At 48.4% G+C, this 22,110-nt stretch overlaps 1 protein-coding gene across 6 annotated transcripts in view; it reads left to right on the top strand.

The window, feature by feature from the left end:
- The window catches only part of GRIN1 (glutamate ionotropic receptor NMDA type subunit 1), a 61,463-nt gene that overhangs the window by 23,749 nt on the left and 15,604 nt on the right, over positions 1–22,110 (top strand). For all 6 annotated transcript variants that reach the window (XR_009455881.1, XM_059715438.1, XM_019475929.2 and 3 more), the window contains 11 exons: positions 1,053–1,227; positions 4,537–4,681; positions 4,775–4,858; positions 5,726–5,861; positions 10,235–10,362; positions 10,893–11,057; positions 11,836–11,954; positions 12,415–12,527; positions 15,830–15,978; positions 18,291–18,448; positions 19,427–19,588. Coding sequence is in view for 5 of the 6 variants with exons in the window: in XM_059715438.1 (XP_059571421.1) it covers positions 1,053–1,227; positions 4,537–4,681; positions 4,775–4,858; positions 5,726–5,861; positions 10,235–10,362; positions 10,893–11,057; positions 11,836–11,954; positions 12,415–12,527; positions 15,830–15,978; positions 18,291–18,448; positions 19,427–19,588 (1,534 nt within the window). In the remaining variant the exon portion in view is untranslated. The remainder of the gene's footprint in view (positions 1–1,052; positions 1,228–4,536; positions 4,682–4,774; positions 4,859–5,725; positions 5,862–10,234; positions 10,363–10,892; positions 11,058–11,835; positions 11,955–12,414; positions 12,528–15,829; positions 15,979–18,290; positions 18,449–19,426; positions 19,589–22,110) is intronic.

Raw genomic sequence — 22,110 nt, 5'->3', positions numbered from 1 at the left:
TATACCTCATTCTTTAACAAGTACTTGTGGGAGACCTTGTCTGCTCTGTGGAGAAAGTGAACTAGGGAACAAAGGAGCAAAAATCACAGCCTGTCATAGCCTGAGCTAAGAAACCATCACCTGCCTGTTGCTATTGTAACCAACTTATCTTTTGTGTGAATTGGCACACAGAGAAAGTGGGAGAGAGACCCTCACCAGCAGGTCACAGGCTCAGAAGATCCAGGAGCAGGAAGAGAACAGGTCCTAGAACCAGAATGGTTTAATTCTGCTGCTCAGCCTGATCCTCATTCTATCATCAAGGACATGGATCTACACAGAAAGGGAGGGAGAGGGAAGGGTGCCAGGAATGGGTAGCCTCAAACAGCTCTGTATGCAGACTGATTACTGACAGTATGTTATATTGGTAACAGCTCCAGCACATTAGGTGCTTTCCAGGATGAATGTCAGTTAAAAGGGTTTGTCATGCTAGTCCCTTGGGATTAGAGCTGCTTCAGGTTGCAGTCCTAAGGAAAAATGTTCTCTAACCAGGCCTCTATTTATGGATGTCATGGGGAACAACAACAGCTTAGCTGCTATTGCACCATGATTCAACAGGATTTGGAGAACCCTGGTGCCCAGAGCAAACATCCAGCACTTTGCTCTGCCCCATGTAAAAGGCCTCTGTCAGTCATACTGCTGGTACAGCCAGTATTGTCTCTTATTCTCAGGGTGGCTTTGCTGTTCCAGTGCTGGTACTTCTTTATAAATCTTCTGTCACTTTTGCTGCCTGCTTCCCAGACTGCTCCTCATGACACATGGCACAAGAGCAAACTGTCTTCATACAGGAAGAGGCTGACAGCAGGGAGTCAGGCTCTAATCTTGCCCCTGTCCACCTCAAGGCTTATAGGAAGTAGGTCTCCCATGAATCCAGTCTGCTGGTCCCTTGGAAACCTGCCAGTCCATGGCTAGGAAGGAGGAATCTGGCTTTAGTGGAGCCCTAATGAGGAGGACATGGGGGGAGGATCTTTTTGCCTTGTGTCACTGACCTGTGCCATTTTTTCTGTCCTCCACAGGGGTGATTGGTTTGCAGCTCATTAATGGGAAGAATGAGTCAGCTCACATTAGCGACGCCGTCGCTGTGGTAGCTCAAGCAGTGCACGACTTGTTTGAGAAGGAGAATATCACAGACCCTCCGAGAGGGTGTGTGGGCAACACCAACATCTGGAAGACTGGTCCCCTTTTCAAGAGGTACTTGAGCCATTGCCCACACTCTGTGTCTGGTTGTATGTTGCAGAACAGCATGTCAGCTTAAAAGAGAAGTTCCCAGGGAAGACCAGTAAAGGAAATGGCTAGGGGAAAAGTTTCGAATTGCAGAAATGTGTGAGAGGTAGAAAATCTGGGGGTGAGCAGGAGCACTAGATTAGTTCAGAAGACCTGTGGGCACACACTTAAGGTGGCTGCAAATCTATATCAGAGGCCTAGGATGGGTTAGGAGTACTCTTTGTTGTCCTGGAGCAAAGGAGATTGGCAACATTGGATCTCTGTGCTGCAGGGCTGAGCTGGTTTTGCAGATTTGGGTCCTGGTGCTATGGAGCTGAACTGTTCTGCAGGGTGAGCGCTCAGTGCCATGGGACTGAGCCTCTTTTGGGGCAGGGCTGGTGGCTGAGGGCTGAGCTGTCTTGCAGGTTGGATGCTCTGTGGAATCTCAATTGCAGGAAACCAGGACCCCAAACTCTTTATTTTTAAATGTGTTTCCAGTGATTTCCTCCGGTAACAAAGCTTTGTGTTAAATATAAACCGTGTCATTCTTTTTTCTCTTCCCAGCAAAGTAAAACCATTATTGCCCTAGGGCTTTCACTCAGTCCTGGGGATAGTGTTCTACCATCCCTGGTCACAAGCACATCTCACTGCAGTCCTTGCGCATTACGCATGTTGTAAGGTGGGACAGTGATACAAGTGGAGGCTGCTGTGTATATACTAACCTGTAGTGGATAGCACACGAAGGGAGATGTGCCAGGGGACTGGGCAGTAATTTAAAGGAAATAAAATGGTCTGCACAAACTTTACTGAGTAGGTTAACCCATTCCTTGGGAAATCAAGCAACAGCTACAGGAAGGGACAGGTGTAGGGAGATTACAGTCAGACATGTTGTAGTGGAGATGATGAAGTAGAAGACGCATTGAAGTCCCTTTGAGCTACAGTCAGTCAAAGTCATGCAAACAATTATGGCAATGCAGCATTAAGGTCACAGTTAAGAAATGCCAAAGCTAAAGCAGGGGTGTAGGTTGTAGCTGTGTTGGTCTAAGGACACAGCCAGACAAGGTTCTTTGGGTGAATCTGGTATCTTTCATTAGACCAACTTAAATAGTTGGAAAACAAATTTTAAGCAAGCTTTCGGGTTCAAAAACCCTTCGTCAGGCTAAGGAAGTTACAGCAGTTGGTGTGTGCTCTTCCTGGAAGGAATGAAAAGTAAACAAGCCAAGGGCTGGGCTGGGCTGCATACAAGATAGGCAGTCAGGGAAAATGTAGATTGCACTCTCAGTGGGTGAGAGACAGGTTGGGTGGGAGGGTGGGGGAGAGAAGGGGATAAATACTGGAGAGGTACCTGGGGAGTCAGATGTCAGGCAGGTATAATGTGTCATAAATCCAATGTCTATATTTAGTCCATGATCTCTAGTATCTAGGAGGTTGATGAAGTGGAGTTCATAGGCTCGTCTCTGGGAAGTGTTGTGTAAGTTTCCCTTTAGGATCAGGACTGAGAGATTGGAGAGAAAGTGGTTTTCTTGTGAGAAATGTGCCCCCACCAGTAATTGGATATTCTTGTCTTTGATGGATTTGCAGTGTCATTCATTCTGGTGCGCAGTTGTTGTTTGGTCTCTCCTATGTATTTTCCATCAGGGCATTTGGTGCATTGGATGAGGTATATTACATTTCTGGAGGTGCAGCTGTAAGATCTGGGATGCTGATGGCTCTGTTGTGGGGTGTAGTAATAGTGGGGGTGGTGGAGATGTGTTGTCAGGTTTTGCATTTGTCGTGGCACGGTCTGGATCCATTCGGTGTGTTCTGGGCTTGAGGAAGTTTGCTTCTGGTGATGAGGTTAGCAAGATTCGGTGCTTGTTTGAAGGCTAGGATGGGTGGCTCTGGGAAGATCTTTTTAAGAACAGGGTCTCTTTCTACTATGGGTTGCAATTGTTTGAGGATTTTCCATATGGGTTCGAGGGAGGGGTGATATGTCATACCCAGTGGCGTGCAATTTGTGGAGGGTTTTCTTCTGTACTGCAGCAGTTCTTCATGTGGTATCCGGGTGGCTCTTTCAAGCATGTGATCTACCTCTCTGGAGGAGTGTCCTTGTTGGGTGAAAGCCTTTTTAATATTGGTGAGGTGTCGATCCCGGGTGTTCTCTTCAGTGCAAATGTGGTGGTATCTGAGGGCTTGGCTGTATATCACAGCTTTTTTGGTGTGTTTCAGGTGATTGCTGGTTCTCTGCAGATATGTATGTTGGTCTGTAGGTTTCTTGTATAAGCTAGAGCTGAAATCAGAGCCATCCTTGCCAACCCTGCAGGTATCCTCAGGCAGTTCCATTACGCACCTATGTAACTAAGGCAGAAGGGGGAGAATGGCTTTTATCCCAGAGGGAAATCTAAGTTGGCATGGCAGAACCAGCAAAGAACTAAAAGGATGTGGTAGCTATTCTCATTCATACATAGACCATCTGATCATCACAACAGCCTTCCCAGTTCCTAGCTTCTCGCATCATTACTGCATGGGAATTGCACCAGTATAAGCTGATTTAGCATTCAGCAAATTTAGAGTGCCCAAGGCAGAGGTCATGCATAAGAGCATGTGGGCATCAGGGAATAAAAAGAGGCTAAGTGAATGTAATCCATGATGGAGTTGGATGGTAGGCTCCTTTGAACACATTTCCAGGCAGGATATAGGCACTTGTGTTTCTCATGAAGGCCCTGCCAAGAGTGCAGCACACTACCAGTATCTGCTGAAACGGTGAAATATGCTGTGTGTCTCAAGTTGGGTTTGTTGTGTGGGATATATTTTGAGGCACTTTGAAGTTAACATTTATAGTTGAATGAGCAAGAGAGAGAAGCTGTAATAGTTATTGCTGTGTTAACAGAGATTCCTACCTTCCCTAAATGAGGCAAGACAGGTTAAGCCATAACAGAGGAGCATGCTGTTTCAAACAGAGGGCAACCACACCTCTGCTCCCTTTGGAAAGGAAGGGTTTTATAGTGTGTTCCTCTGGACATTTTCCCATGTCACTGGTTCATTCTGGTCTTCTTTATCTGTTCCAAAGATAGTTGCAGAGTGACTTCTGCTGAGCTAAGGAGGTTTGAAAACACAAAGGTAGCACTGGGGTTATACTCAGAGGGAGCACCTCAGGTAAAAAATGAAGATGGATCTTTTATCTTGTTGTCATTATGGAAGACCCTTCTGGCTGCTCACTGTCTTGCCCATGCAGCAAGGTCACCATCCAGCTGAGCCAATTTACTGTTCTGGGAGGGAAAACTTGTAGTGAAATCTAAACATGATTCTACTCTGTAGGGTTTTGATGTCCAGCAAGTACTCTGATGGAGTGACCGGGAGGGTCGAGTTTAACGAGGATGGGGACAGAAAATTTGCCAATTACAGCATCATGAACCTGCAGAACCGGAAGCTGGTACAAGTTGGGATTTACAATGGCAGCCATGTACGTATGTCCCTATGTGCTGTGCAGATGGCAGCAGGTGGCTGAACTTGGGCAAAGGTCTCTGATGTCTCTCTCTCTTGGTGACAACTGTAGGTCCTGACCAATGACCGGAAAATCATCTGGCCAGGTGGAGAAACAGAGAAACCTCAAGGCTATCAGATGTCAACCAAATTGAAGGTACCAGCATGTGGCAGAGAGGGGCCTATCCAAATTGGTTGGTGGGACACAGCTGTAGTAGATCTTCTAGCCAGTCTCCTTGCAGTGTGACAGGACTGATAACCATGAGCCTGCCTCCCAATTACATTGAGGCCTCTCAGTACAACTCCAATAGCATCAAGGAATCATTTAATGGGAGGATATTGTATCATAGGACATTTACAGGTGCTGTCCAAGCCCCTTTCCATTGCCATCATGTAAAAGAGTGGCAGACTCAAGACTCATCGGGTACATTGCTGTTCATACACAAGTCTGAAGGGACTGGTGAGTACAGTTACTAGATCAAAGTGAAAGGAATTTAGCTTGATGCAGTGAGGCCTGGTGACTAGAGTATTGGCCTGGAACTTGGGAGACCTGCTGTCTATTCTGTTGCCCTTGGATTGCTAGGTGACATCAGGCAAACTTCTTTGCCTTCCTCCCCCTCAGCTTTCCCATCTTTAAAATAGGGAGAACACACTGACCACTTTTGTAAAGTACTTTGTAATTTATAGTTGAAAAACACTATGTAAGAAAAGAAATAGGTGTTACTATTATTATCATTGCTACTATTTTGTATTGTAGAGACCTCTGCAAACAAAATTCTTGTCTTTACTTTCAAATCACTTCACAGTGTGCTATCATAACTGAGCTTTTCTTCATGGTATATGAATCCTTAGGCCAAGCCTATGAGTGGTTATCGGTATAATGGGAGCCTGGCCATTAAATGGTTGTGAACACATTGTTTATTGCGTCGAGGCATGTTACGTGTTCCACTCAGCTCTCTGGGATTGGGAAGATAGAGACAGCTCAGTCATGGACACAAACAATCATTTTCTGTCTCAACCACAGATCGTGACAATTCATCAAGAGCCATTTGTGTATGTGAAACCAACACTAGCTGATGGAACATGCAAGGAAGAATTTACCATCAACGGAGACCCTGTTAAAAAGGTCTTTTGCACTGGACCCAATGAGACCATCCCAGGTAACTAGACTTGCAGTAAATTAGCATACAGTAGCAACAACCCTGCTGGACAGTTCATGCTAGCCCCCATGGTTCTGGCTTTGAATCCCAGATTGGTGTGCTCTTGTTTGGAAGGGAAACACCTAGCTACCTTGTAAAAAAAGACCTGTCCATCTCTTCTCACCACAGACCCAGATGGCCTGGGAGCACTCACGTTCTTCACCCACTGGTACCATCTGTGCACACACCCACAACCTTAGCTTGCTCTGTAGTGACTTGATGCAATAACCATCTCGTTATGATTAAGGTATTGTGGTCCCAGACTAGATAAAACCAATTTCCAAAGACACATTACATTTTTTGTCCTTCCTCCTAGTTTCCCTGCAAGGTTGTGTTAAGGCAGCTTTGGTCCCTTAAACTGGCATAGTTAGAGCCTAACATGTTTGGATTGCTTGCTTGCAACTATTTCAGAGTTTCCAGTCCATTTGGGAGAAAATTACAAAATCCCTGTAAACAGCAATCAGGGCTTGTGGTAGAAGTGATATCTTTTGTTAGACCAACTAGATTTTTGCAAAAAAAAAAAAATCTTTAATTGCAAGCTTTCAGGCATACTTTTCATCAAGCATTGGAGAAAAGATGGTAAAGATTCTCCTGGGTAGAACTGGAGAACTTTTACCATCTTTTCTCTGATGCCCGATGAAGGGTGTTTGTGCCCAAAAGCTTGCAATTAAAGATTTTTTTTTTTTTTTTTGCAAAAATCTAGTTGGTCTAATAAAAGATATCTCTACCACAAGCCCTGATTGCTTTTTCCTCTAGACCAATATGGCTACAACCTGGATACCTAACAACCCTGTAAAAAAATCTATCCCAATTTATTGATATTTGCTCTCAACCTTTATTAATCATGTTGTTGTTATCTGAGAATTTCCTTGATTTAAAAAAAAGATTAAACTTAATCTATAAATTTAAATAAGTGACCGAAAAGCAATGTTGCCATCTGCCATCCCTAGTGAAGATATATAGTATCACTTTTAAACTGTTGTTTTAATTGTAGGGTCAGATTCTGAGTTGGTGTCGTGGAGTCCCCCCAGGAAGGTGCTTGCTTGGGACCACTGTGGTCAACTCTGGTCTCTGAGTGCCCCCTGAAGCCAGCTCACATGTGCCTTTTAGAGCAGTCTGGGAGCTCTGGCTCCTTCCCACTCTAGGACCCTGGCCATTCAGTCCCCCATCCTCTCTGGTTCTCTGTGGCCCTGATTCAGGAAGCCAGCATCTCCCGTTCCTCTCCTGAGAGAAGGGCTTTACCTATTGTTGGAGAAAACAAGTGCAACCCAACCAGTTCCAAGCAGCAAAGCAGGCAGCTCCTGTGGAATAAAGGTGTTTATTTGGGCAAAGGTTCTCTGCCCCTCACTAAAGGGTTAAACAGTCCCCCTGCCCTCAGTCCATCCTGCACAGCCCTGAGCACCCCTAAGTTACTTAGCTGTTCCCTTTGCAGTGTGCCTGTCTCCTAAGCCCCAAAACTGCTCAGCTGGTCTCCATCTTCAGATTTCCTCTTCAGACAACACTCTGCTTGCTTGTCCCTGCTATGTCCATTGGCATTTTTTTTTTCAGTGACTCTTCTTCCTAGGTGTTAGCTGTAATCCCCACCTTTGTGAAACTATCAGCAAAGCTACTACAGTCACTATAGACAGATGTGTCTTCTCTCATGGGCTAGGGACAGACATTCAAAAAGCCTGAGCCTGAATTGATTCAATCTTTGCAGGTTAGTCTAACCTGGCTAGGCTAAATCAGTGTTTGTAACCAGACAGACATTCCCTCTGCACTGAGGAAATTCAGGCACATGCTTCCAGTGGCTCAGACTAGAAGTTGTGGGGGTGCTAGACTAGCCCTCCCTTCCCTTCTGCAGGGCGTGAAGCTGAGGGGGACATGACCAGGCCCCGAGCAGGACTCTCTCATTGGGGAGGTCTGCCTGCATGGTCCCAGGCTTTCCCCCGCTGGCTGCTCAAGGGGCAGGAGAGCTGGCAGCCGCCTGCCCCGGGCTAGCACTCTGAGGCAAGGTGGGGTGTGCAGTGCATGCATCTGTTGATCTGCTTTTCAATCTCCCTCCCTGCTTTGTTATACTGTCTGCAGCAAACTGACAGGTGAGCAAGCCGGGGAGTGGGGGGGAGACGGAGGCTGATAACAGTCTTTGTCACCTGATTAGCAAAACAATAGCCTCTCTCCACATTACTTCAAACGTCTTAAGCAGCTTACTGGCTGAACTGTTGATTAGCTCCAAAAGCCCTAAGTGGTGACTGTTCTGTCTGCCTGTCGCAGTAAAATTGGAGAGAGACATACACACAGACACCTCTTGGCATTAGCTAGCGTACCACGTGCTGGCTATGGTCTGTGCTGTGGCAGAGAGGAGGAAGAGATCTCTTCTTAAGCAGCGAGTGGTGAAGGAGGTGGGGAGAGGGGGGCACAGGGAAGCCTCCAGACCCTGCTGTGCCTGCAAGGCTGTGCCAAGCTCCAGCCAGGGAGCAGAGGGGAAAGGCCAGCCCTGCTGTGGAGCAGAGAGCTCCACCCAGCCCAGAGAGCATGGCAGGATGCTAGGGGACTCTGATTTAACTTAAACCAGCAAAGTGTCTGGGACAGACATTGCATAAACTAGTTTGAGTCAAATCAGTTCAGTCTGATTACATTCAACCAGGTTTATCTCAAACTGGTTTCAGCCATTTTCAGACTAGTTTATATGCACTGAACATCTGTTCTGTTACAGGTTTAAACCAGTTTCTGATCACTTAGACCAGTGTATGTGTAGTATCTATCCCTAGCCATGTAGACCAGCAACTCTAACTTCACTGTCTCTTCAACCTATTCTTCCCCATGGACTAACTCTGTAGGTAAACTGAGGCACACAGCATCATAATAACACAGACACATTTAACAAAGAAATATTTCAACAACACCTGCAGTTTGTCATGCCTGAGACCAGTAGCTAGAGCACACTGACCTGCAAACTGAGCGTACAGCTGCTCTGCCAGGCCACCAGGGTATAACACCAGCTTCCCCTCCCTCCCTCTCTTCTCTGTTCCTTTGCACACAGCTACAACCCCATGCCTTCTCTTCCCAATACTCCCTGACACATGTGCCCTGCCCCATTCCTATTTTACTGCTTTCCTTTTACTACTGAACATTCACAACCACATACAGTGAATTTCCTACTGCTCTTGCCCTCCCTGTTGAATCCAGCACAATGAATAGATTTGGAAAATGAATACTTTGGATTCATTCTGTCGTGTTTTTGTTTGTATTTTCATAACCGAAAGCTTATATTATATCAGAGACTGGTACATAAATCTGTCTCCTTCAGAGAAGCTCATGAAGAGGTGCCCTTTATCAAAATGGCCCATTGCTTCTCACCATTCCCAACAGGAGAGAAGACAAACTACCAAGAGCAGGTGATATCTTTGCTATCAGGATGCAAGGAGAAACAGATGGAGAGCAGATACACAAGAATATTGGCCATCTTTGCTGTTCCTTAGAAAACAATGGGAGATGGTGGCCATTTTGAAAGAGTGTTGTTTAAATTTTCAGTTATTATGAAAAATACTGAAAATACCACTATGCTTCATGCATTTTTTTTAAATGTAGCCAATGCTCAAATGTGCATAGGTTTGAGGAATCTGCATTTCATCTTTACTAAGAACATCTGTGACCAAAAAGGCCAACGTAGGCTGCTAAATTTCTTAAAGGAGTACCCTGAGCTATTCCCACAAGTGATGACAGCTGCATTGTGTCACAGAGGGCAAGTCTCCCCTGCAGAGACTGCAATTCATGCACATGGACCCAAGCAAGCTTTAAACTAGCCAGCTTGAGTCTTTGTTAGCAGTATTGCAAAGGCAGCACCGAGCCGGATCCACACCTATCTACTTAAGCTTCTCCAGTTAAGGGGGTTTGGCAGGTAGTGCTGAATTCTGTGTAGCTGTTGTGGTTTCACTGCTAGCAGTGCCCAACCTGGTTGGCTTCAAACTATCTGGGATATGTTTCTGTGAGCTGCAGTCAGTGTTCACCACACATACCCACTTGGTACTGCTTTCTTTGACTCGGAGGGGAAGGTGCCTGCACAAATATTAAACCGGTTCATTGATTAACAAGTCCTCCTAAGCGAAGGAGCAATCTAATCGGAGACCCCGTCACCGGTTATGATTTTAAAATCTGATGGGGGGCTCTCATCTCTTATGGGGGGCTCAGCCTTAATTCGCACTCTGTTAGTGAGCTTGTTTCTTTAGTTGCTAAGGCACAGAACTCACTGCTTGCACCAGGACCCTCAGCCTTTCAGCTGCTGATTTGGTGAGTTTTCTATCTTGGCTCAGTGGTGATGTGTAACTGCCCATCACCCTTTCTCCTCTCTGCAGGCCGCCCCACTGTGGCATTGTGTTGCTATGGCTTCTGCATTGACCTCCTGATTAGGCTTGCAGGGGTGATGAATTTCACCTATGAAGTTCACCTGGTTGCTGATGGTAAATTTGGCACCCAGGAACGGGTGAGTTTGGGTGTCCCTTTGCCCTGCATCATGCATTGACAAAATGTACTTGAGCAGCTAGCACCAGCCACAGGGGTCTCTGGGAGTACAGGACAAACGAGCAGAGCTGGCACCAGGGGCAAACCCTGTGGGAGAGCAGTGGGTAGTGAGAGCAAAGGCAGGGGTCAGCAGTGTTACCCACACTGGGAACTTCTGAACAGCCCCAGTGAACCTGCTGCTGCTGCTGTGTATCCTCTGCCCACCTTGGCTGTTGCTCTTAAAGCAGCAGTGGCCAAGAGCTGTTTTGGGGTTTCTGTCATGGGCATGCTGCTGGGCTACAGACTCTGCAGGGGTAAGGGGCGCTTCCTAACTTGGCAGCTGGGGCAGATGGCCCTCTCACCCAGCCCTAATTATGTTACTGGACCCAATGCTCCCTTTGCTGTCCCCAGTGTGGGGGTTTGAACATGCTGTAGGTGGAGAAGTGGGGGCTTGCAGAGCCTCAGCCTGGTGGGAGCAGAGCCAGGCTGATCCTCCCTGTTGGCTCTTTGCAGGTCAATAACAGCAACAAGAAGGAGTGGAATGGGATGATGGGGGAGCTCCTGAGCGGCCAGGCCGACATGATCGTGGCCCCCCTCACAATCAATAATGAGCGTGCACAATACATTGAGTTCTCCAAGCCATTCAAGTACCAGGGACTCACCATCCTTGTGAAAAAGGTAAGGGCTGATGCAGCCAGTGCCATGAAACTGGCTCTCCCAGGGACAGGGAGAGGGACTGGTTAGTGAACCAGGATGGGCAATGGCAGTCTGAGGTGGCCACACCTCTGTACTCTTCTCTTCCTGGCCAGAGCCTCTTAGCCAGCTCCGCACTGCCTGCTTCATTAGCAATGACACCAGAGTAAGACAGAAGTTCCCACAGTTCTGCATGCAATCTCTGGGTTTCTTCCTGCAAGAGACGGACTGAACCCTCCTGTGTAGGAAACGGGCATGGATCCTCCCTCAGATAAGCCCCTCTGACCACAAGCCCTCACCAGCCGCAGCAGTAAGAGCTTTCAGGTCTCTCCTGCTCCAGCAGAGAAGCGATTCTCCTGGGGGCCTCTATACTCCAAACCTCTCTGCTGGATGGCTGAAGATTGCTCGCTGTTTTAGGATCTAGCCCGTGGCCCACTGGAGTGAGAAGTGCTCAGACCTCTTCAACCACCCAGCGCTTCCTCTGGGGGCAGCATGGGAATGTTCTCTTCGGCCTTCCCTGTCCTGGAACAGGATTGCATCCCTAGTGCAGCTGAATTCATCAATGCAGGGCCTTGCCACAGTTCATGCTGAGGCTTCCAAAATGAAAGAACAGGAGGAAATCAGGGGAACAGGTTATGCGGCTATTACACCCACAACGGGGAAGTGCAGGGGTCTGTACAGCAGGTGACTGTGAAGATTTGGCTTCTTGAATGACTCCATCTGACAAGCACCAATGCTCTTTTCCTCTCCTTCCTGTATGTAGGAAATCCCCCGCAGCACCCTGGACTCATTCATGCAGCCTTTCCAGAGCACGCTGTGGTTGCTGGTGGGTCTCTCTGTGCATGTGGTGGCTGTGATGTTATACCTCTTGGACCGCTTCAGGTGACTATGCTTTGTGTTAGCTGTCACACAGATGAAGATGGGAGCATGTGGAGGGGGGGCACATAGGGCAAGGTGGGTTGGGGATATGTCTACTGGAGAGACTACCATGTGGCTGCTACCTCTGAGAGCCCCAGCTGGGTTCCTGAAATGTGCTCCACATGGGGATATCCCAGCAGCCCACTGGGTAGTTTGGAGCAGGCTCTGAAGGTTTCTCATACCAGAGAGAAGCTTTAGGCAATGGCACACAAGTGTGTGAGTCCCACATTGTAGAGACACCCCGGGTAGTGAGTGTGCATATGTGATATCGGGGGAGAGCAGCTGTGGTCTGTAGGGCACAGTCCCCTGGGTCTGGGAATGCCATGGGCAGCCTCATGAACTGCTCTAGTTTGGGAGTCCTGGGAAGCAGCTGTGAGGCACTAGGGCTCCATGTGTCAGCAAAGTGCTTGCTCACATCTTTCAGCCCATTCGGCCGGTTCAAAGTGAACAGTGAGGAAGAGGAGGAAGATGCCCTGACCCTCTCCTCTGCCATGTGGTTCTCTTGGGGGGTCCTGCTGAACTCTGGAATTGGAGAAGGTAAGCCACCTGCACCCAGATGGTGCTGAGAGAGCAGGTCCAACTGCATCCTCCAGATCACAGGATGGGAAGCTTCACCTCCCCCTCATGTCCTTTCAGGAAAGTGCAATTGAGGAGGTGCAGTGCTAAGGCTTTCCTATGTGTGTACACAACTCTGCTTTGGGTCTGTGTAATGGAGGACCCTGACCCCTGTTACTGGAAGGAAGTAAAAGCAAGGGCAGGTGGAAGGCTGGCAGACTGTGGCTTACGGGGAGATAGGCTGCAAAGTGCAGGCTGCTCATAACTAGCTACATGAGCAACAACACTGAGAGTTGAGAAGTAGCAGAGTTAAGAGGGCCACGGGAGAGAGAGCCAGTGCAGATTGCAGGAAGCCCAGCTGCATAGAACAGCAAAAGCAAACAGCACAGGAAAAAGGGCCACAGAACTCAGCCTGCAAGACAGGGGAATGCGGGGCTACTGACTGGGGGCCTTGTTACACCTTATGCTGTTTAATCATCCGTTAACATTAATGGGTGTTAGTTAGTGCTGGCTCCAGTTTGGAGAAGTCACATGTTCAGGCCAACAGGGGCCTGGAGAAGTGAAAGGTAAGTATTGGCCCCCTCCCACTCCAGGCTTCCCCCCCTGGTCCCGGGGGCTCCCCCTGTTTCCTCCCCCAGGTTTTCTCCTCCTGCCCCTGGGGCATTACTTACCCCGGGTGGGGTGTTTAGGTTAAGGTGTAGCCTAGACTAAGGTGTAGACTGGTGTCTGTATTGTGTACACCTTAGTGCAACATGAGCTGGGTAGAACGGATCAAAGGTAATCCTGCCCTGGAGCGGCTTAACTTTGATTTGCATAATGAGTGCTTAAAAACAGTTTCAGGTATTAATATTAATTAACAATCCAAGGGTTATTAGCTCCAGGAACCACCCAAAATTACCGTGTAACAAGATCCTGAGGTAAGTAGCAGCTCCTGATCCTTGTTACCAAAGGCACAGGTCAGGTAACTGGAATGGGGAGGAGAAAGGGCTCTTGTAAGCCTGGGTAAGAATCACTGCAGGACTAGGGCAGTGATTCTCAGCCAGGGTGATGTGAGATCCTTTGAAGGGTGCTGTGAGGAGATAGACAGCTAAGAATAGGTTAAGGCTTGTCCCTGTCTGTCTGATCCCCCACCCGCACTGTCCGGCCCTTTTCCTAGGAGGTAAGCGCTGTAATATATGGTAGGTTTTGAAACTGGGTACCATGTGGTTCACAAAAGTTATGGAGGGGTATCTTGAACTCAGCGAGGGGAGTTTCAAGTCCAAAAAGTGTGAGAACCACTAGGCTAGATGCTCGGAGTGGGCCAGATCCTCAGAAGGGAAGGAGCTCTGCTAACAGCCTCATAAAGATAGGCAATTTTAGGTTAGATTTCCTTTCGGATTTTTGTTAACCAGAGGCTTAGGTATGGCTGCAGGGCTGGTTGGGGGCACAGGCTGTGCCTAGGAGACACTCTGTGCTTTGACTCCTGCAAGGATCTGGGACCTGGTGGGCTGAAACCAGTATAGGGCCAGAGACCCCAGTGAATAGTGGGCGTGACTATGGGGCATTTCTGTAGGGAAGGCTGAAGGCCATGGTTAGGGCCATGATTAGTGCCATTAGGGCACAGGTGGTGACTGCAGGGTATGGAGATTTTAGTTTAGTGAGAGGACCTGAGGCCTAAGACTGAGGCAGGGCTGGGGGCCTGGAGCAGAAAGAGAATGAGGCATCTATGGCCTTATCCCAGTTTCTGAAGGCAGGCTCCCTACTTTAGTACTAATATTCCATCGTTGTGTGGCGGGAGGCACGAGGCAGCAGAGCAGGTGAGGGGCAGCAGCTGGGAGGACAAGAGGCCGTGCTGACTGGAGGCAGGCCTCACCAGAGACTGCTGCTGGCTACCCCTTAGACGGGTGTCTTCTGCCAGGCTTTGTGACAAGAGAAGCCTGCAGTTAGCAATGATACATTTGGATGTTGAGAGAATGGACATGGGAACTATATTCCCAACAAGGCTGGAAGAGATGTCATTTGTCCTTCCCTTCTTGTCCACTTAGCGCAGGCCTGGACCTGCTTATGCTTCAGCATTTTCTGCTGCATGGGCATCTCCTGGATCTGACACTGACTGAGGGCAAAAGTGTTTCTTCCACCTTACCTGGGAGCATACTTTCCATTGCTACTCTGGCCATATCATAGATTATGGGCACATCTACATGTGTATTAATGCACCATCTTTACAGCACATTAAGTTTAGTACCTATAATAACAGGTACTAACTCAATGTGCAGTAACTGGCACTGTTGCACAGTAGCGCCAGTGCATGCTCTTTTAGTAACGCTAATGTGCAGTAGACTAATTCTACTGCACATTAGCGCATAGATGTGCCCTATGTGTGCCAGCTCTTAACTACAGCAAGAGCTCCCTTGTCTGTTTGGTATCCTTGGTAGGATCTTCCCTTTATTCACCACAAGCAGTTACTTCCATGCCTGTGTTGCTTGTGTCTCTGGTGACAGAGGGCAAATGCTGGGTTTGCTTCAGTGCCTAGGCTGTTAGGAAGTCAGTCTTTACTCCACCTAGATAATCAAGCCAAACTTGAGGGCATCTGAACCCCAAGCTTTTGGGCTTGGGCCTGTACATAGGATGCCTGCCAAAGGATTTGGAAGCATCTGAAGCCCCAGGCAGGGGTGAAGGATGTTTGCCGGTAGTAGGGCCACATTTGGCTCTTGAATGACTCATGGATTTGGAATTGATTTGGCTGATTTGACTTGGAACATGAAAAATTTTCCTTAAAAAAAAAATAAAAATAATAATAATCCTCTCACTGATTAGACAACAGCATTTCCACCTCACCCAGCCACAAGGTGCTTAAGGCACATGTTTTGTCAGGTGATCCACATAGATCTCAACATCTTGCTCCCCAGTGCGATGGACTCAGTGCCTGGGCAGTTGAGGTCTCATCACTAGATTTCCAAGGCGAGCTGACCTTGAGCAGGCATCAGTAAGAGGGATCTTGGGGTAAGTCAGTCAGGGCTCCTTCTTGAGAAGCAAAAGAGCAAACTGTTCATGCTCTTTTCTACTGACATTCTGACAAGGCATGGTGATGGGGTGGGTCTGCCATGTGACTCCCATAATACCTTTGCAGGACAAGTCTATACCTACTTGTAGGGATTAGGACAGACAATAAGGTTTGTTTTCTTTCTCAGAATATCTAATTGATGGTAGCCCTGCCTGTGTCTGTCTGCTCTGTGGAGTCTCTACCTGTTGACGCACATGGAGCTACCATCTTTGTTGCTAAGTTTTTCTCCTTTCCCTGGCAGGTGCTCCCCGGAGCTTCTCTGCTCGGATACTTGGCATGGTGTGGGCCGGCTTTGCTATGATCATTGTGGCTTCATATACTGCCAACCTGGCTGCCTTCCTGGTGCTAGACCGACCTGAAGAGAGAATTACGGGAATCAATGACCCCAGGGTAGTCTTATCTGATGCATGCTGGCAAACATGTTAAATGTTGGGCAAAGCAGGCTTTGTTGAGTCATGCAGAGATGCAGGGTAGATGCCAAGATACAAAAAGGACTGATGTGCATCTCCAGGCCTGTACAATATAGCCGATAATCAGGAACGCTGCTAAAATAGCATCTGGCTTTAATGTGGGTAGCAAACCTGATGCCACTAATCATCATAAATCCTCAGGGCTCTGAGATTAGGGACTAGAGTCACACTAGCATTCTTCTGGTTACCCTCTTCAAATCCAAACATGCTGCTCTCTATTCATGCCCTTCCCACTCCCCTGTTGCAACACCAGGCACGTATCTGGGCAGGGAATTGTTCTACACTCAGCGCCTTTTTCTTTCTGCCACATCTGCCACTTCAGCTTTCTCCTGTTGTGCCACAAAGGGTAAGAGCCAACAGTGAGGAGAGGTATGACATCAAGCAGATAGGCTTGGGGAGAAGGAGTGGGAAGACCTGTGGCAGCAGCTTCATGTGATGAGAATTGAACGAGGGTAGAGTAGGTTAGAAATATATGAAGGGTCTGTTGTGAGTGCAAAACCTTTTTGTTCAGAGAATGGATCAAATGGATCTCAGAGTAGATTCTACCCCACTTCTCTCAGTTACTGCTCTAGGATGGATGGACAGACAGACAGACAGACAGATAGGCAGACTTTCTGACTTACATTTTTAATATAAAAATGTTGAAAACAAAAGGAGAAATGCTGAAGTGCAGAGCTCCCTGAGGGACTGAGCATAAAAGCATTCATCAGTAACAAACTCCTACTATCCCCAGTGGATGCAACTCCCTCCCCTACTCCCCAGTGCCTTTTATCTGGTCAAGCGTGTAGGTCTAGCTGACCATCTTCCACTGTTCCAAGGTGCTTGGTGGCCTGGCATGACAGACTGGGCAGTATCATCAGGGCTGGGTTGGTGGGTAGACAGATAGTAAGCCTGTGCAAAGCAGCTAGTATTTGCTTCGGATTCGGCCGATGCAGGGGACAGTGATTTGATTTGGTGATTCAAATCACTGTCCTGATTTGAGTCAGCTGAATCTGATTTGGAGATTCGGCTGCTGCCAAATCTCCAAATCACACAGGCCAGGCCCATCCCTCGCCCGCCCCAGCTCCTGGCACTTGGAAAAAACGCCTTCCAACTCAGTGGGTGCTGCCAGGCAGAGGGCTATCTCCACTGCCCCACGCTGCTGTGGGGGGCTCTGCACGATGCCCCCGACCCACCCTGTGCTGTCCCAGCCCCCCCATGGCTGCCCCGCCCACCGAGGCTCTGGCCCCTTTAAGAAAAAAAAAACGAGAAAAACCCTGGATTCACCATTCCTGCCTGGCGGGGGTGGGGGTGATCCCTGCTGCCCCCATTGCTCTGTGCTGCATGGGGGGGGCTCTTCCACGAGCCCTCCCAAAGCCCTGAGGCTGCTGCAGGAACAGAGAGTCCCAGAGTTTTTCTTGGGTTTTTTTTTCTTAAAGAGACGGAGCTGGGGCAGGTGGGGGGGCTGGGACAGTGGGAGGAGAGGGTCGGGGGGCTTGTGCAGAGCCACCCCATGCAGTGCGGGGCAGTAGGGGGCAGCAGGGATCGCCTCCGTGCCAGCAGGAACAGTGAGTTGGAGCCTTTTTTTTAAATGCCAGGAGCTGGGGCGGGCAGGGCAGCATGGGGGAAAGGGGGAACAGGCAGAGGATGGGGCCTGGCAGGGGTCCTGCCATGGTCCCCTACTCCTCCTCCAGCCCCCTCCCTCCCCCACCTCTAGTACTTACCAGCTCCAAGTCCAGCTGCAGCTCCCTGCTGCAGCCACTGGGGACTGCCCAAATCATCAAAGCTCTCCAAATCTTTTCTGAAGATTCAGAGAGCTTCGAATAGATTCAGACCTTTTAACTGGTCCCCTGATTTGATTCGGATTTGGAGATTTGGCCACCAAATTGGGCCAAATGTCCTCTGAATTGAATCGCCACCCGAAGCTTCGCACAGCCCTAACAGATAGCTATGAGGTCCAAGGGCATATTATCCAGAAATAGCACATTTCCTATCCTGAATAAGATTAGCCAGACAAACGGAGGACAGGACCCACTGCAAGTATTCATGGGGCAGTGGGACTTTCCAAGCGAGTCAGGAGCCCAGGCCCCATTCTCCCAGGAGAGGGGCTGTAAGAAACACAGCTTTGAACAATGCGAGTGTAGCTGGCAGCTAACATATAAGGGAGGGGAACAGGAGTGGGGCTGTTGACTGCTCTAAACTATGGTCCCCACTCTTCCAGCTCTGATTGTGGGCTCTCGCCTTCCCTTGCAGTTGCGCAACCCCTCTGAGAAGTTCATCTATGCCACAGTGAAGCAGAGCTCCGTGGACATTTATTTCCGACGGCAGGTGGAACTGAGCACCATGTACCGGCACATGGAGAAGCACAACTACGAGAGTGCTGCTGAAGCCATCCAGGCTGTGAGGGACAAGTGAGTGAGGGCTGAGCCCTACTTGACCACTGCTGGCCCAGGGTGGGGGCTGCTGCAGGGAACACACTGCCCCTCTGACTTGTGGACAGAGGCCTGAGGGATATCCTGCTCCTCTGTCAGGGTCGGGGCACAACCTGTGAGGACAGACAGGGCTGAAGTAGTTCTTCGTTGTCTGCTCCAGGCCACACAGGGGCATCCTGAGTGATGTAGCTATGGATGGCTGTGGCCATGGCTGTAGCCATGATACCAGGGGAAGCCTCCAAGGTGCTGTTGTTTGTCCAGGTGGGATGTTGGTCAGCTTGAGTGAGATGTTGGAAAGAGACTTCAGCAGGTAGCTAAACCTGCTGGACATGATGGGAATCAGAAGGGATGCAGGATGTACCTTTAAGCCTGTGCAGTGAAAAATGTTACAACATAAGCAGGCCACTTGGCTTTTAACAGCACTGGGCTGCTGCTACAGGGAACAGGCCCTCAGGATTATGCATTGCTGGAGGTGCGTGCACTTTGGGAGGTGACAGGAACACAGAAGCAGATCATGCCAGGGGAAAGGACAGACATTTGGCAAAATTTATAATCATCTGCAGTTCTTGCTTTTGCTGGTGAGGCAGCAGAGGGAGGAGAGGAAAGGGCCTCTCTGTCCTTCTCAGCCACAGGTGCTGTAATCTGTTTTTTACATAAGGACAATGGGGTGGTGTCACAGGCATGGGCTGAGAAATGCCAAATGCAACGTCAACCCAGTTCACCTCCATGGCAGTATGTTACTTGTATTACTGCATAGAAACTGCACCAACCTGTCAAACCAGGGGCTGCAGAGCTGATCAGAATGGGCACAGCTTCCTTTTATGGAACAATAGTTGCCTTGTTTGATGGTTACACTAGATCCAGTGCCAGCATCTGTAGCTCTTGCTGCTTCTGTCTTGTAAGACAAATCCTACTGCCCACACTGATCTGGCCTCCCTTTCCTGTATACTCCATTAGCAAGCTCCATGCCTTCATCTGGGATTCAGCAGTACTGGAGTTTGAAGCCTCCCAGAAGTGTGACCTGGTGACGACAGGGGAACTCTTCTTCCGCTCTGGCTTTGGGATTGGAATGCGGAAGGACAGTCCATGGAAGCAGAACGTCTCTCTGGCCATCCTCAAGTCTGTATACAGCTCTTACTGAGATAGCTGAGCTCTGCAAACACTGCATGGTCTTGAATGCCATTGGCTGTCTGTGTGCAAGGTGCCAGCTTGCTCTCATGTACCCCTGTAGCCCCCTGACTAATCTAGTTAGTCTATAAGGTGCAAATCTAACTTGCCGTCTGTTTGACTTCAGGCTAATGTGGCTACCTACATCTCTCTACATATCTCTACTAGGCCATTTCTCTACCTCTGCTATACGATTTCCAGTCAGCTGGCCTGCAGATACAGCCCAGAGATCTGGAGACTTTAGCTGTGGCATGGGGCTTCTGTATCCTTATCTCCTTATCCCAGTTTCTAAGGCACTCCTGACTCTTGGGTAACTTGGAAGTAAAAGCTCCTGTCTAGCTGAGACTGGTCTCCAAGTACTTTACTCCAAGAGGATGTTTTTCATCAAATTTGGGGAAAACAGGTTTAGAGTTTGCTGAAAGATCAGAATATTTTAAAAGCAAATAATACTCTGTAAAAATCCAGGTTGGATGAAGGGCAGGTAGAGGTGTTGGGAGAAGGACTGCTTCCTTACATCTCAACTCTTAGAATGAAAAAGCCTGATGAGTGCTCCAGCTCTGTGCTCATTGTCAGAATAACCTGGTTCAATCTGTAACTAGAAAAGTTTGCTTCCTACTTGCCAGCACTGTGAAGTAGTCCTGGAATCTGAGAGCCAAGGTGGGCTCTGTCTCCCACATGCACCAGGCTTGGTAACCATGACTTAAGTGAAGCCTGTGAAATGTGTAACTGTATTGTACCTCTGGGAGGCCAGAGGCATGATAGACCGAGCCCAGTCAGCAGTCGTACCTGGGGAAGTGTCTGGCTGCATTTGTTAGCAGAATAGAGTATAGGCATGGCCTACCTGCATTGCACCCATCATGCTGCATGTGGCCCAATATCTTGCCTTCAACAGTGGCCAGTGCAAAATACTTCAGAGGAAAATGCAAGGAGCTCTGCAGTAGGCAGAATGTATCCTAGAAGCTTTCATCCTCACCCCCAAAGGATGGGGACAACTGTTGTCCTCAAGCAGGAGAGCTCACAGCCCAGCAGTGCTCTTAATTATTCTCTTAATGTTTATTCTTATATTCCTGAATATCCTTGCTATCCAGAGAAATGTGCCATTCCCTTCTGACTCCTGATAAGACCTTGGCATCAGTGCAATCCCGTGTTTGGCATTTCCACAGGCTCTTTTTACACTGTGTGAATAAGCATCCCCTTGAATTTCTTCTGAAGATATGTATGCCTTGTTCACAAGGAAATGCTGCCAGAGAGCAGAACTGGTGAAGAAATAGAGTAGGAATAAATGGTCCATTTGATTCAGTTGCAGGTTAACAGGCAGGAGCCAGTGAATCCGATACCAGGCCTGGAGTTGTTTAGTGTATGCATCATTGTTCTGGAAATGGGGGTGAGCAGTGAGGTAGCAAAACATTCATATGACATGGAATTATGTAAGGAGTCAAGAGCTCAGAAGCTTGTGAGAACTGCAAGGATCTAACCCAGCTATGGAACAGGCCACATGATGGGATTCACTGCAAGCAGTTTCAAATTAGTCCCTCCTCTGTCCTTAAGGAGAACTTTCCATATAGACTTTGCAGGATTGGAAATGAACTGGATCAGGTTAGGATAAGGACTTGGGTATCACCTTGGTCAGTTCAATGAAGATTTCGCTCAGTGTGCAGTAGGAGTCAAGAAATCTAGCAAGATGGTAGGAAGTACAAGGATTGTGATGCATAAAAATGCCACAATATACATATATCTCATATATAAATTAGTGGTTCAGCCACACTTGGAAAACTGTGTGGTACTAGTCACCCTACCTCTACAGGCATTAAATCTCCTCCAATTGTACAGAGACAGGATAGTGGATGTGGGAAAACACCCAGAGGAGGACAGATTGAAGGGCTGTGACAGTTTACCTTAGAGGGAAGATGAGTAGGAAGGGTATTGATACAAATATACAAAATCCTGAATGGCCTGGAGAAGGCGGGTGGAGAATGCCTGTCCTTCAGTTGACATGCAGAAAAACAAGGGAAAATGCAAGGAAACTGAGAGGTGAAAAAGGATCAAATGAGACACTTTTCCCCCATGTAGTGTTTAATAACCCCCTGAAACCCATAGCCATGCTATCCAGATGGGGACGGAACTCTTCTGTGGATCGGAAGACCGTTCAGAGCCTTAAGACAGCTTTGGGAGGGACCAGACCCTCCTGTTCCTGGCCACCAGCCAGCAGTCACTGGTGGGGCCCTGGAGGGAACTGCCCTGGGAGTAGGCTACCTTGAAAGGTTCCTTGCACCTTCCTCTGAAGCATTGGGTGCTGGACACAATCAGACTTAAGATACTGTGCTAATTGGAGGCCTGTCCAGTGCTGCCTGAGCTCCTGAATAGATGCAGCAGGTTAAGGGCAAGTGTCGTAGAGAACCATGGGGAAGGAAAATGACTGCCCCAACTTTCAAGGCAGGCTGCTGACACAGCTGGGAGCTGGGCCTAAGTCTCCT

The sequence above is a fragment of the Alligator mississippiensis genome, chromosome 12, assembly GCF_030867095.1.
Source record: "Alligator mississippiensis isolate rAllMis1 chromosome 12, rAllMis1, whole genome shotgun sequence".
In the NCBI taxonomy this organism is placed as follows: domain Eukaryota; kingdom Metazoa; phylum Chordata; order Crocodylia; family Alligatoridae; genus Alligator; species Alligator mississippiensis.
This window is presented reverse-complemented; position numbering and strand designations above follow the sequence as displayed.